Below are 14,271 nucleotides of genomic sequence, written 5' to 3' on the forward strand. Positions count from 1 at the left end.
CATAGCTAAAATTAGGGAAGAGAGGCTCTCCCTTGGTACTACAGTAATTAAATAATACTTCTCTCCAGATGTCTGAATACTTTGTAGTCATTAACGAATTAAGCCTCCTAGCCTCTTTGTGAGAGGTCAATCTAGCAGAGCTATCAGAAGTTTGGTATGGCCACCCAAAAAGCCCTTCAGAAAGCTCAGACCAGAATCGAGATCTGCTCTCTGGCCCTTTGTGTTGGCTGCAGGACCCTTCTCATTTCCACTCAGCCTGTTGGTTAGGGACAGAGTTACTGCATTGCCTGGTTCTCCATGGGTGCCCCTAGAGCAACATCCCTTTGCAACAGCAGAGGAATTATGGTGGGATCATTAGCTCTGAAGTTCCGAGCAAGTTTTAACCATCTCTTCACACGATCTCTCTTCTCAGCAACAGGGAGTATGGACAGTGCGTCACTGTTTCCACAGATGAGCAGTAAATACCACCAGGACATCTACCAGTAAAACAGGAGAATGAGGTCCCCTCTATGTACTGGGTATAGAGGGTTTCTTACCTTTATGTTCCTGCTTTGCTGCCTGCCATACTCTTCCATGGAAGCCTGTTGTACAAACAAGTGTCATTCTCTACTGGTAACGGGTGCAGTTTTGAGCATGTGGGCACAAGCAGGGTGAGGGGGGAGAGGGTGGCAAGGGGTCGGAGCTGTGAGCAGTGTGCCTCTTTGGATGCTGGCTTGTATTCTTTCAGGTGAGTAATGCTAGTCCCTTTTGGACCCAGTGGTCTCCTCGCCTCTCCCAAGTCTTAGAAAATCAGATCAGCATTAAGGACACTGGGACATGGTGGTCCTTTATGGTAGCATGGGGGCACTCTCTTCTCAAAGAAGGGAGGGTTGTGAGAGTTGTCCTGCTTCCTTCTTCCCCCCCTCGGTCTGGATACAGCTAACTTGGGGGTTGGAGCAGTGCCTGATTGGGACAATCTTTGCCACTAGCTATGACTTTTTTCTTTCCAGGATGGGATGTTTCCAAGCGTTCTCACCTTCTATCTTTGTCAGTCCTTCCCCCCTGCTTAGGTTTATTTCTGACTTTGCCTGTCTGGCCCTCGCATCGCGATGCTGCATGGGCAGCACTTACACCTCCACCATCACGTTGCAGTCCAAGGCAGGAAGAGGCACTCCTGTGAATGCCGGAGCGGCCGGGAGCCCTGGGGCTGCCCGGGCCGCTGCCGTAGTGGCGGGCATGTGTCCTTAGTGGGAAAAAGGTCACTGTCCTAGTCAGCTCCTGCATGTTTCACATCCGTTTTTCCTTGGCTGTGTTTGTTGTTTCTGCTCCGTGTGCTTGTTCCTCTTGGGCAGCAGCCACTCGGTGACTCTGTGCTGGCTCTTTCTTCTAGCTGGCTTCAGGCGGTGTGATTTTCCCTCTGGGGGAGCTGTCTCTGGGGCTGTGCATCTGCAGAGGGCTGCTCCTGGGGGAGCAGTGGGATGAAACCTCACGGCAGTCTGTTAGTATTCTCTTCTGTGTCACTTTGCTCCATCAGCTCCATCTGCCTGCCCTTGGGCCGGTCACACGGGATAGTGGCAGTGACCGGGGCTCTGAGCTGGGGCTGTGCTGCCCTCGCTGCCTGCGGGCTACGAGCATCCGCTTTGTGCGACGGCTGTTTTGGTGTGAGCTGAGCCTCCGGGAGCAGGGCCCAGCGCTGCATGTGCAAACGTACCGTGGAGGCCCCCCTGTTTGTCGAGGATGGCTCCCTTTGCGCTCCGCTCTGTCCTCATCCTGCAGCTCTTTCCGTTACACATGACTAGAAATAAGTGACGGGCACGAGCAGAAATGCCGTATGGCTGCAGCGACGGCCCGCTTTCCCATGCAGGCCCGCGGACAAAAGGCCGCTTGGGAAGCTCCTCGTTTCGGAGGCGTCCACCCCTGAGCCTGCTGATGGGCTGATGGGAGCAGGTTTGCACTCCTGGGCACCTGGGTAGTGCTTCACAGGGCCATGAAAGATGAGGCCTGGTCTTTTCTCTTCTGTGCAGGCTCTCGTGAGTAATCCCTGCTGGCAGAAATACAAGGCTCCCTCATTTACTGCCTCTGGGGTCGGGTGGGCAAAGTGCCCCGAACGATCCTGTCGGGAGCCTCTGGCGTGGGAGGCCAGCTGGGGCGGGCATGGCCGTGTGCTGGGTGTAGAGGGGCAGGGTGAGGGCACAGGCGCTGCGTTTGCCCTCCGCCTCCCTTCCCCTCGCCGCTGGGACGCGGCTCCCCGGAAAGGTGGACCTGCAGCCTGCACGTGATGCCCCAGGAGCCCCCCAGGCCTGCGCTAACTCTTGGCTACTTGCAGCATTTTTATTTCCAACGTCATGTTCCTGTGCGGAGAGTAGAGGAACTGGAAACCCAATAGACCAGCAATGCCTGAAGATGCCCCCGGGCTGTCTGCTGAGGCCATCGCTTGCATCTGTTGTACGCCTGAGCTGCACCAGAGTGGTGGCAGAGGTGCGTCCCCAAAGGGAGCAGGCATATGAAGGAGTGTCCCCACTTTTTTTCTTAGTGCACAAGCTGGTAGCCGGACATATGCAAGGTCTTACAGCAGGGCCTTGATTCAGGCTGCTCTCAGGGCCTTGTCGCAGGAAGGTGGTTTCTGTTGGGCCAGGACGTTTTGTCTCCCCTACGGTTAGGTGCTCTCTAGTACTTGTCTTGTGTGATCTCGTCTGTGGTCTGTTGAATTACGGCCTGCCCTTGCTGTCAAGGGCAGGCAGTGCTTCCACATCGGCCTGATTCTTGTTGCTGGATTGCCTTGTATTTGATCTGTACCTTTGCAGAGCTGTGATCTGCTGCTGGGCTCCCCCGCGGCGCAGGAACGAGCACGAGAGCTCTCCGTGGTGGGAATGCAGCGCTAGCAGTCAGCTAAGGGCAGCCTTCTTTCTCTCCCTCAACTGCTACCCGTGTGAAAAAGCAGCCAGAAATGTTGAATCCCTAATTCATGTGCCCAAAGCAGGACTTGAGAGGGAGGAACCTGGAGTTCCCTCTCTCCCGCCCAGGCAGCCTCCTTTCCTTGCCCCTGCAAGCTTGCAGGAAGCAGTTGGGTTTGGTTACTCATTCGTGGAGGTCAGGACTAGGTCTGGGTTTTTTTCCTTTGTGTTTAGGAAACGGTTTACAAACTGTGTGTCGAGCACGGGGGAGCAGGTGGCGTGCGAAAGAGACTTCTCAGCCTCTTTGCTGCTGGACTCGCGTTAATTCGCTGCCCTGCCTCCTGTTCTGTAATCTCTCTTTTGGTTGGCAGCGTGAGCATTTCTGAGTGCATTCCCCAGCCTGCAAACCCTCCCGCCTCCCACCATGACCTCGGTCACCAAACCACCTTGGGGCTTTATTTTTACTCTAGCCGTTTTGTTTCGCGTGGTAAGGTTGGTTTCTTTCCCCTAACAGAGAGAAGCCTCCTCTAGGGAGGAAGTTAAGAGTGCCAGGCTGCAGTTGAAGCTGGTTAAACACTAAAACCACACTCCTAGCCTCTCTGGGCTTGAGACGTGACATTCAGCCATGCAGCTAGCCCTGGCTTTTCTGCCCACCAGTTGTTCACCCTCCCATGTTTGCACCTAATTTTTTTTTTTACTGTACTTTTTTTTCTTTCTTTCTTTCTTTCTTTCTTCAAAATACTGGTGAAATCGTCCTCTGCTGCAGTTCCTGCGCTAGAAATCCCACCACAGATGCTCTGTCTCCTTGTTTGGGCCCTTGATGTCCAATCAATACTGCTCTGCTAAACCTTCCACAGCTCCCTCGAGCTCGGGGAGCCTGGCGACCGATACGGCATGCGCGTGCATGTCACCCAGAACTGGCATGTCGCTTTCAGCACGACTTGACCTTTTGTCGCTACCCAGCAAGTGAAGGCTAAGCTCTCAGTAAGAGTTTCCAAAAGTCGGTGTTAATTTTTTTTTCTTTTTAGACCATGTTGGTGGTTTTATTTAACTGTGAAGAACAAGGCAGGAACTAATGTAACTTGAAGGGGAGAGACACCGACATGTTCTCCTTCCGGTAACAGGCATCTGGTGCTAATGTGTGTTGAAGTATCGCGGTGGATCAGAGGTGGGAGCGCTACAAGGATGTCAATGACTTATGCCTGTGTGAGGGGCTCTGCTATATCCCAGGGCTCAGAGATGCTGTGGCGAGGGGGGCAAGACTTCAGTTCGAACAAGCTTTTCATACTCTAAAACCAAGTACAATCATCCAGAAACCGCCTTTCCCTGTCGTTCACTCTTTCCTCATTTCCTCTCCTGCTGGTGCTGATCAGCCCGGGATTTGTGTGTAACCAAACCCCCTCCTGCTGCTGCACATTAGTCCTTTCTCGTGGCAGCGAGTTGGATGATCCAGGCACTGCAGTGTGGTGTTGGGAGGGAGAGTTTGCAGCTCAGATGAGTACTGCAGGAATTGGCAGTTCTGGTAAAGGAAGTAAAACGTCTAATAGCAGGGTTGGGAAATTTCCCAGAGCAGGGTGAAGGCTGTTAGACTGATTTCTCTTGAGCTTTTTTTGTTAGTCTAACCTTGGTCTCTGTCTGAACTTGGCCCAGTCCAACTTTTTCTCCTGTCTGCTATACGCTTTTTGGGATGGCACCTCTTATTCCACAGCCAAAATGGTTATTTCTGCCCAGGGGAATGGGCAGTGTTTATTTCTTTTTCAGCTCTTTGAGCTGTTTCCAAACAGGGTTCATATCCACCATGGAGGTGGGTACTAGGAAAGAAATTTCCTTCCGGAGGATCAGGGAGTGGAACCTGCTCGAATCTGTGTCATTTCCTCTGTCCTTGGCTCTACTCTTCCTCCCCAGCAGCTTTCGTTGCCACGCGATTGAAAACGGAGAGGGAGATGCCTTCATGCCCTGCGTAAGCTGTCTGGATAGAAGTGAAGGCTCTTAGAAGTGCATCGCAAATGCAGTGGGGCAGCAGTGCTCAGCTCTCTCACGCCACTCCTGCCTGGACTTCTCCTGGTTGCGGAGAGCTGGGCTGAGCGCAGACCGGCTGCGAGTGGCTGCTGTTATCCCACTGGTGAGCATGGCTGGGAGAGCAGGAGCGTGAAGAGTTGCGATAACACTCATGTCCTTCTGGAAGGCTCTGTCTCTGCTCAGCTTATTGTCCAAATGTCCTCTCTGTTGGCCTTTCTAATGCCTTCCTAAGCCTAGTAGGGTTAGAGCTCTTTGATTTTTCTCCTTTCTTAATTTCTTTGTTACTCTTTGGAGTTCCAGTTACAGACAAGTAAGTAAAACCAGGTAAACTTGGAACCCCGAAGAGCTCTTTTTTTTTAACCCAGACATGAAAAGCATTTTGGAGACGAAACCTTTCCTGACGCTATTTGTTCACTGACTGGAGGCCTCAATTGTCCCTCCTGCATGCTTGACCCCACAAATAATCTGCTCTGTGATGGTGAAGAAGGCTGACAACACGCTGGGCTGCGTTAACAGGAGATCTCTTATGACCAGAACTCATCGCGCATTTCTTGGTGTCAGTTTTCTGTCTTAGGAAAGAGATGTTCTTCACTCTCAGCAAACAGTATGTATTTGGGTATTAGCTGCTTTTTGTTAGATGGAGCTGCGTCAGTGCAAAGCACACAGCCATACCTGCTGGACAAAGAACGGCTCTGTCCGGTCATCTTTCTTTCAGTGCTTAACCAGATGCAGCCTCAAAGAGCTGAGCATATGTCCTAAACGACCTGCAGCACCAAAGCCAATTTGTGAAAAGTTGTGTGTTGAAAGTTAACTTGATATCTCAGTTGAGGACTCTCTCTGGCATGTTTGCATAGATTCGTAGAGTTTATGGCCAGCAGGGACTATTAGATCATCTATTCTGATCTCCTGTATATCACAGGTACTTAAATTTCACCCTGTACTCCTGTATGAAGCCAAATAACTTGTGTTTGGCTAAAGCAAAACTTCCAGAAAGGCATCCAGTCTTGAGAATCCACCCTTTTCCTGGGAAGATTGTTCCAGGGATAATTGCACTGGTTCTGAAACATTTGTGCCTTATTTCCACGGTGAATGTTTCTCACTTGTTCTTTGCTATTCTGCTAGTGTAAAGAGCCTTTAAGTACCATGGAGGCACTTTGCACTTGCAATCAAATCACCTCCCAGTCTTTTGGTACACTAAACAGATTGAGCTGTTTAAGTTTTTCATGGCAAGCCATCATTTCTAGCCTTTGAATCACTTTTATGGCTGTTATCTGGACCATTTCCAATTTTTCAGCATCCTTTTAAAAATACGGGCACTAGAACTGAATGCAGTATTTCAGTGTCAGTCTCGCCAGTGCCGTATATAGAGGTGAAAGTGCTGTCCGGTGCCTGCTCTCTGCTTGTGCCTTCAAGGGGTGCATTAACCCTTTTCACCAGGCCTCACCCTGGGAGTGTAGCCGCTGCAGTCCCTAGAGTCTTTGTGGAGTAACTGCTGGGGTAAAGCCCTGGAGACTTATTCAGCATGATCCCAGATACATAACCACACTTCTGATGTTGGAAAAACCCAGATTTTGAACTGGTCATTGTTACATCATTACTTATTGCTCTGTCCATCTTCATGTCACAGGCAGTTTGTCAACAGAGTTTATTTTCAGTTCATTGCTAAAAATGTTGCTAACAAGTCCATACCAATCACTTTCCATTCAGCTCAATGAGAGTTCTCTAAAGACCGTCGCTTTTTAAGATGCTACTCAATTAGTTTTTAATCTATTTTTAATATACTGTGTTTAGTCTAATTTATTTTTCAAGAATGTTGCATGTTACTAATTTAAATGCTTTACAAGTGTCTTGGAATATTTATACGCATGTGATTTTTTTTTCCAACCAAACTTGTAATTTATTTGACCTGTTTTCCATAAATGGAAAGTTTTTATTATTAAATAACGTAAGCATAGGTCAGACATTTGTTTCGGAGCCAGTGTTGTCTCCACTGCCTGATTTTAGTGTACTAAAGTGCACAATTGTCTTGCCTGTGTTTCTCATCTCACCTGTCTGCTGCAGTGATGAAGGGAAAAATCAGAAGCTCAGTGTTTTGCTGAGGGGCTTCCTGAATGCCTCTTTTTCTCTTGCTGAAGTGCTGACTTGTAACTTCTCATAGCCATGAGATGTGTCCAGGAGTCTTAGCTGCTGCAGTCCAGAAGTCCGGGAAGCCGCATGAGTGCCTGAAGTTCTCTTTAGCTGTAGATGAAATTTGTATGTCTCAAGCCCACAATACTTTGGCATTCCCTTTTTCTTCCACAATATAGCCAATTGGATTTTACATTTGTGTAGTGCCTCATGTTAAGTATCAGGATTCCCACTGGAATTGCTTCTGTACTATGGAAATTAATCCAGTTCTGGGCAGGACATTGCAACTGCTAAACAGAAACCTGCACTAGAATATTTGGCAAGAAGAAGCAAGGTGAGCTCTGTGTCCATTCGTGGCTGGAGATGGTACATGGAGAGAAATGATTATGGTGATTAGCCCAGTTGGAATTTGCCTGCAGTGCTGTGGGTGTTTTGTAAATGTTGCAAAAGATGCGTACGATCTAAATGACCTCTTTGTCTCACCTCCCTTGTGCAGATAGCCATTGGCACAAAACACTTTCTACCGGCACTTTGCCTGTAACAGTAAAGATCTCCTCCTAATATCTTGCCAGTTAAGCCCACTGCAGCATCTCGGGCTTTCCCCGAAGCTCTTTATCACTGCTAGGTCTTACTTGAATGAGAGACCGCCGTGGAAGACACCAGCCAGGACTCTCTCTTGCATGTTTGGGATAGCATGGGATAAAGGCTCAGGCTTGTGAGACATCTCCAGGAGAGGTAGTGGACTGCCTGCTGCTGTTAAGCTGAGTCTGTGCAGCTCTGAAGGAGCTGCCTGCGAAAGACAGGAATAATCCTAACACTTAACACGGTATATCTGGCCTCTGAGCTGGAAGTGAGAATATGGCATGGTTTGGGTGTCTGGATGTTTTTTCACTCAGTCCCCAGCAAGGAAGCTGTTCCTGGAAAAGCCTGGCTGGCCAAGAAACCCCGAAGATGTTTGGGATGAGTGTGGTACGTGTTTTGGAGCTGAGCTGCGTGGCGCTGTGGTCTGTATCCCAACCCCTTGTCGCTGAGGATACCCCTAGACTTGGGAGAATGTCCCGCTGCGCTCCAGTCCCTTCCACTCTGGTGGAGACAGCGCATTTGTTACAGGCAGTCTCGCATCTGGTCTCTTGATTAATGGACTTGTCTTTTGCAGCCTATTTTGACTCTGACACTGCTTTCTGCTCCACAGATGCTTTACTGATGTTGAAGAAAGTTTGCCTCGCTTGATAAAGACCAGATCCTGAAATTTACTTCCAAACCTGAAGTAACAATTTTTAACTTGAAATGGTTTTTCCCCAGGAGTCACTGCTCCAGAATCCTTCCCTTATTTGGTGCCTCCTTCACAGCTGGGACTGATGCTCAGGTGCCAAAGCTCTGTGCGCTCGTCGCCCCGAGCCAAATGGATCCGCGCTGGGTTTGAGCGCGGGAGCTCTGCTTCCTGGCCTAGTTCGTGCCACTCCTTTTCCTGTGCACCCTGATGGCATTTCCCGTATTTTTGCCCTGGGCTGGGAGACGTGTTTTCAGCCCTTTTTGGTCAGCGCGTGGTCCCTTGAGATTGGGTCTCGCGTTCTTCTTTTCTGGCTCAAGACATGACGAACCTTTCTTTATCCTGTCTGCCTGCCTCTGTTCTGCGTGTTGTCAGGACGTACTCCCTGCGGCCTCCCTGATTTGAGCTGGCTGTTCTAGTACTGTTGCTATCTCTGCGCTTAGCCTCTCCGCGAGCAGTTGTTAGTCACTGTTGATTTCTTCCATGGTAACGAATCCAGTTGGGTTGGCGGTGCAGCGTGCGAGTGCTCCCCGAGCAGCAGCGGGTTGCTTCCTCTGGTGAGGTTGCCTCTTCCCAGGTGGATTTAGTCTGTCTGCACATGCTGACTCATGACAGCCGAAACAGCTGTTTTCAGCTTCAGGCACTACTGTGTGCAGGGACCCCTTCTTCTTCTTGACAGCTGGTTTGTTTTTATAACTAATGCCTTCACTATATGCTCATAACTTCCATATCTGTGGTGCCCGCCTTTCAACTGTAAGGACTGAAGCCCATCTCTTGACATAGCTGTGTTGGTGTATCAGCCTGACTTTGCGGGCTCCTCCCCAGCGACCCGCGGGGACTAGCCAGGCTTGCTGCTGCTGCCCGCGGCGGGCAGCGACGCGCGTGCATGGGCAGCCCGGGCTTCCCCAGCGTCCTGACCTCGGCACGTGGAGCGGCCTTCAGGGTGCTGTTCTCAGGAAGCCTTTGGAGGGACCATCCCTTGGGGTCGATGGACCATGCAGCGAGTGAAGCGAAGCTGAGGAGAAGTTACAGGTCTCATGCTCACGCCGTCAGGGTAATGAGCAGGTTAGCAGGGCTTTGGGGAAGTGCTCCCTTCCCCCGTGCGAATGGAGAACAGCAGGTGATGGGACTTCCTCCTCGGTGCCCCAAAGCCGGGCCGCGCGGTGGAAGTCGCCGTTTCCCTCTCGCTGTGAGAAGCGGCGTTTGACGGGAGGAGCAGGGAGGGCTCCCGGCGCTGACGGGCAGGTGAGTCACTGCAGAAAGAGTCATTCAGAGAAAAGCCCAGTCAAAGCGACCCGTGGCCTCAGTGTGAACTCAGAGATGAAAGGTCCAAAGTTAAGTGATGAGCTCATCAAAACCTTGAGGCTGTGAGAGAAAAAGTGGTGAAAAAAGCCCGAGAGGTGCCTGCTTGAGATGCCCCAGCTCTGGGGCACGCGGGCCTCTGTCTGGGCTTGCTGGGCTCATGCTTAAGTTGGCAAGAGGTATGAAACATGCTTTTTCCCTAGAGGCAGGTATCCTGTGTTCATCCCTGCTTCCTTAAAAAAAAAAAAGAGTGTGTGTGTGTGTATGTCCCAGTTGAGCACTGGTTTCTGTGCTGTGCAACCGGCCAGTCCTTGGGACTGCAGGTGGAAAGGCAGAGTGCGAAACTCCCCTTGCGAAGCTGGGGGCGAAGCCAAGGTCCTTCCCTGCCTCCCCGTAGCCGGCGCCGCTGTGGGAACGCTCTGCCTCGTGCTTCCCCGCGGGGCGCGGGTGTCACTTTCCATTCGAGGGGGGAGTTTTGGGACTCCCCAGCTGCCAGGAAAGCGGTGCAGCGTTTGCACGCTGAGAGCTGCTGGGGTTGAGCCGAACGTGGGCCTCGGAGGAAAGCGTTTCTGCCCTGTCCTGTTTGTTCCTTCCCTCGCGTGCAGCCCGCCGAGCAGCGCTGGCACAGGCTTGCCAACGGAGGTAGGTCGAGCTGCAGACCCCTCTCTGTCGATGGTCTTGCTTAAATATGCCCCCATCAAAGGGCAGAGCTGATGAACCCCCTTTCAGCAGCCCTTGCAGCCAGCTGGAGCACGTGGCCTTGCTAGGGGAGAAAGTCCCGGCTGCCACCCACCCCGCGAGGGCTCTTGCGCTTGAGCTACGAGCTCAGAGCTGTCGGGCTTTGCCGTGCTGCGGTACTGGCCACGTCTCTGTCAGGGTGTGTGATAAGGGCTGAAGCCACCGAGCTGGTCACCAGCTAGTTTTTTTCCACCCCACAAGCTGTTGCCTGAGAAAAAAAGTGTTAAGTTTCCAGCTCTGAGCTTTCTTGGTGTCCTAAGGAGGCTGGTGAAGAAGCAGCTCTCCATGCTTTGCTAGACAAGTGACTGAGGGCCCTCGCCTTGCCCTGCCGTCCCCGTGTTCCCCGGTCTCTTCTGGGTTTCACCTGCAGAGTTAATAAAATGGTGGCAAATAAAGTCGAGTTCCAGGGCGAAGGGCTCTTTAGGGCAGCAGTAAAAGAGTGAGTAAGCAAGAACCCCTTGCTGCGGGGGCCAGTTTAATTGGTCTGGCTTGTTTTATGAGACAGGTTTTATGTTTACTTGCACATGGCCCAGGAGCGACTCTGCAGCAGGGCATCACTCTCCCGCATGGGTCCTGGGGGAATTCAGCCCGGGTTAATTACACCGAACGGAGCAGTCGCACCTCGCTGAGCCGCTTGCATAAGTAATGGCATGAGCCGAGGAGCACAGCAAACGAGGGGGGAGCCGGGGCCCGAGCTGGGACTGCCTGCGATAGCTGTCCTCCGCAGCCGGCTCTGACCTTCCAGCCTGGCAGGAGCAGCAGGCTCGGTGCTGCCTGGAGGGACCTGCCGGCGGCTGTCCTGCGCCCCGTCGGACGGGCCTGGGGCCTGGCGCTTGGCGAGGCGCTGCCCTCGGTTTCTTCCTCTGTCTGTGCCTCTGTTTCCCCCTGTAAATAGAAGTGCTGCTGCTGACCTTTACAGAGCTGTTCAAAGCCTTGCGCACATGGGAGCGGTGCTCAGGCTGGGTCAGTGCTGCACGGCGTCTCCCGCACGGTTCTGGGGCCGGCTGCTCTGGTCGTGCCGGGGCTGCCCGGGCTGCAGGTGCTGGGTGAGCGCCATGTTACCGTGGAGGAGGCGAGAGGGAGGGCAGTCCCCTTCTGTTGTAGCGCGGCCACCTCCATGGCTAAGCAGAGCGGCTGTTTACCCACCCACAGCCACGTTCAGAACAATTTAGAGAAGAAGTGGGAAAGCCCGGAGCTCTGCTGAGCTGGCAAAGGTGGTTTAGAGAGGTAGGGAGAAATGACTCAAGTCAGATTTTGGTGTCGTTGGATCGAAGCGGGGCAGGAGGCTGCCCGTGCCCCGTATGCCGTGGACACCTTCCCTGGATCCCCGCAGCTCCACGTCGCAGTATCAGCGCGCTGGGGAAATGCCGGGTCCTGCCCCAGGCGCGGTGGTGTGGTGCTGCAGGCTTCCGGGGGAGAAGTAAATAGAATCGAAGATTCTGCTAAAAGTGAACCCGAGTTCCCTCTCTGTAGCTGAGGTCAGAGTTAAATGGAAATGTACGGCACCGTCCCAATCCTTCCTCGCCTCCGAAAGCAGATTCTGGCGTGGCACAAATGAGCATTCCCAGCTTTGCTGCTGAGCTCGGTGTTTGGTTTTCTGCAGAAAAGCGTCGATAGGATATTCCTCTGCCGCTGGGCGCTGAGCAGAGGCTGCTGTCAGCCTCCGCTGGAGAAGCTGCTTCTGTTTTTTTACCGTTGGCGGGAAACGGTAGTGGGAGACGGTGCGTTTCGGGACTCCTTTGGAAGGAGCCGCCGGGATGCCCCGAGCGGCGAGCGCCTCTGGGGCGCAGGAGGGATTTGTGGCGCTGAGCTGGGTCCAGCAGAAATCCGCCCCGCGGGCGGCAAAATCCGCGCCCGGAGCCCGGTGCCAGCGCGGCCGGGTCCCGCCGCTGCGAGGGAGCCGCGGTCCCGGCAGAGGGTGCTGTGTCTCCACCGCCCTCGCCCCGCTCGCGCTCCAGCTGTTTGGCACTTGCCCTTGCCTGAGTGCATGATGTTTGTAAGAGTTTGGGCATGTCCATTTGGTTCCCATCTCCAGTGCCACCCCCAGCATCCAGGCCAGGTTCTTCTGTCACTGGGGACGTTCTTAATTCACAGGAAATCGGAGAGAGTTTAATTGTTTTCTCCTCTCTCTTTTTTTTTTTTTTTTTTTTTTTTTCCCATGCAGCTGAACAAAAGGTTCATCCTCAGTTTTCTCCATGCCCATGGGAAGCTGTTTACCAGGATTGGGTAAGTGTGCAGGATGTTTATTTTATTTTCCTACATTACAAGTCTTTTTGGAATTTAATATTGTTAGCAACTAAGCTGTGTTTGGAGCTGAGGGCACAGGGTGTGAATTCTTGCAGGCCTAGCCTCCTGGTTCCTATTCTCCTTACCCGCCCTCCGGTCCACGCTGGAGATTGTTTGGGCTTTTTCTTCCCCCACGTCAAGGCCCGGTCCCGCTCGTGCACCGGGACCCTCTGGCAGAGGCTGAGCTTGGCCGCTGATGTGCGTGCAGGAGGGACTAGAGGCCGTTTCCTCTCTCTCCCATGCCCTAGCCATGCTCCTTCCTCCTGAAGTTTCTGTTTTTTCCTCCTCCCGTCCCGTTGCCCCGCTCTTAGCCAGCGGGTAGGCGGCTCGGCGGCTGCCGCTCGTGAGGAGCGCAGAGCTGTCAGGACAAAACGCTCCAGCGGCCGAGAGCCGCTGTCCGGAGCGTGTCCCGACAGGCCGTGCCCTTGGTCTCCTCGCTGCGGTCCCGGTGAAAGCCTCGTAGCCCAGAGCTGCCCTGGCTGTGGGAACTGGTTTGTACAAAGCACCCTTGGCAATGTCTGTCGTAAATTGGTTTCAAGTAATTGAAAAGCTATCCCTGAAGCAAAGCAAGCCTGATGCAGGCCTGGGCTGAGCTCCCAGCCCGGAGGCCGTGCTGATGACCCAGGAGCAGAGTTCAGCCCAGCCGCTGGCAGGCTTCCCGCGGAGCCCTCCCACCCCGCGCGCCGTCAGGTGCCCGTGGCGCTGAGCAGCGGGGGCGGTTGCGCGGGGGTGGCTGTCGTGGCGAGACCTCACGTGGGTCCAAACAGTCTCTGCTCTCGCTGCAGCAGTGGCGGTCTCTGCTTGAGCCTGCCGTTGTCTCATAAGCAGATGTAGTAGCATCAGCTCTGTTGGCTCCTTCGGCCTCTTGTGGGACTCTTGACTACAAATGAAAGGGTTGAGAGACCTTTTCCAGGCCACTTAGGCAAAAGCGGTGCAGATGCTAAGTGGCATCTTGTCCCAGTAACCGCTGGGCTTTTCTGACTCAGGTGGGCAGTTCCCTGCCTGGGTCTGGGCCTGTCCTCCCTCGCTCCTTGGAGAGAAGGAGCATCGTGGTGCAGGAGGTAGGGGAGCAGTGCAGGATACCAGCAGTGACCCTGTGGTGTGGCCAAAAGCCTTGGCCCTTGCTTTGTATAATGCACTATCTGAGCTGGCTGGTCAGGAGTGGCATTTGCTTGACTTTGGACCCTTCTCGTAGCGATGGAAAGTAGGAGATGTGCCGGCCAATTTGCTGACGATCTGGGCCTCCGAGGGAGAGAGGGAGAGCGAGCTGCTCGCTGCCAGTGCTGCTGATCTCTGCCTGAGTCACACGGCACCGATTATCTGATTGTGGGCAGCAGGCTGGCCTGCAGCGAGGAGGCAGAACTGGATGTCCTCCTGCCTGCGGGAAAAAACGGAGCAGAGCCGTGAGAGCCCGCGGAAGGTTTGGTAACGGCACAGCACGTCTACGCTGGAGGGCAGAGCATCCAGGGAGCTGCTGGTCCTCGGCTCGGCTGGGGCTGTGCTCACGGTTGGACGTGTGCCAGCAGGGGGATTAATGGGGATGTTGCAGTGATTGCTTGCACATTTGGCTCCTGAGACTTTTGTGAAATTAAGATGCAGCTTTTGAGGCCGTTGCTTCCCAGGACAGTCATTTAGAAAACCCAAGTATGTTTAATG

The 14,271-nt window shown here is 53.2% G+C and overlaps 1 protein-coding gene across 3 annotated transcripts in view; it reads left to right on the plus strand.

Moving 5' to 3' along the window:
• The window catches only part of SMG6 (SMG6 nonsense mediated mRNA decay factor), a 116,648-nt gene that overhangs the window by 14,181 nt on the left and 88,196 nt on the right, over positions 1-14,271 (plus strand). For all 3 annotated transcript variants that reach the window (XM_064523294.1, XM_064523295.1, XM_026105635.2), the window contains exon 9: positions 12,494-12,555. In XM_064523294.1, the coding sequence (XP_064379364.1) occupies positions 12,494-12,555 (62 nt within the window). The remainder of the gene's footprint in view (positions 1-12,493; positions 12,556-14,271) is intronic.

This window comes from Dromaius novaehollandiae, chromosome 19 (assembly GCF_036370855.1).
Source record: "Dromaius novaehollandiae isolate bDroNov1 chromosome 19, bDroNov1.hap1, whole genome shotgun sequence".
Lineage (NCBI taxonomy): Eukaryota > Metazoa > Chordata > Aves > Casuariiformes > Dromaiidae > Dromaius > Dromaius novaehollandiae.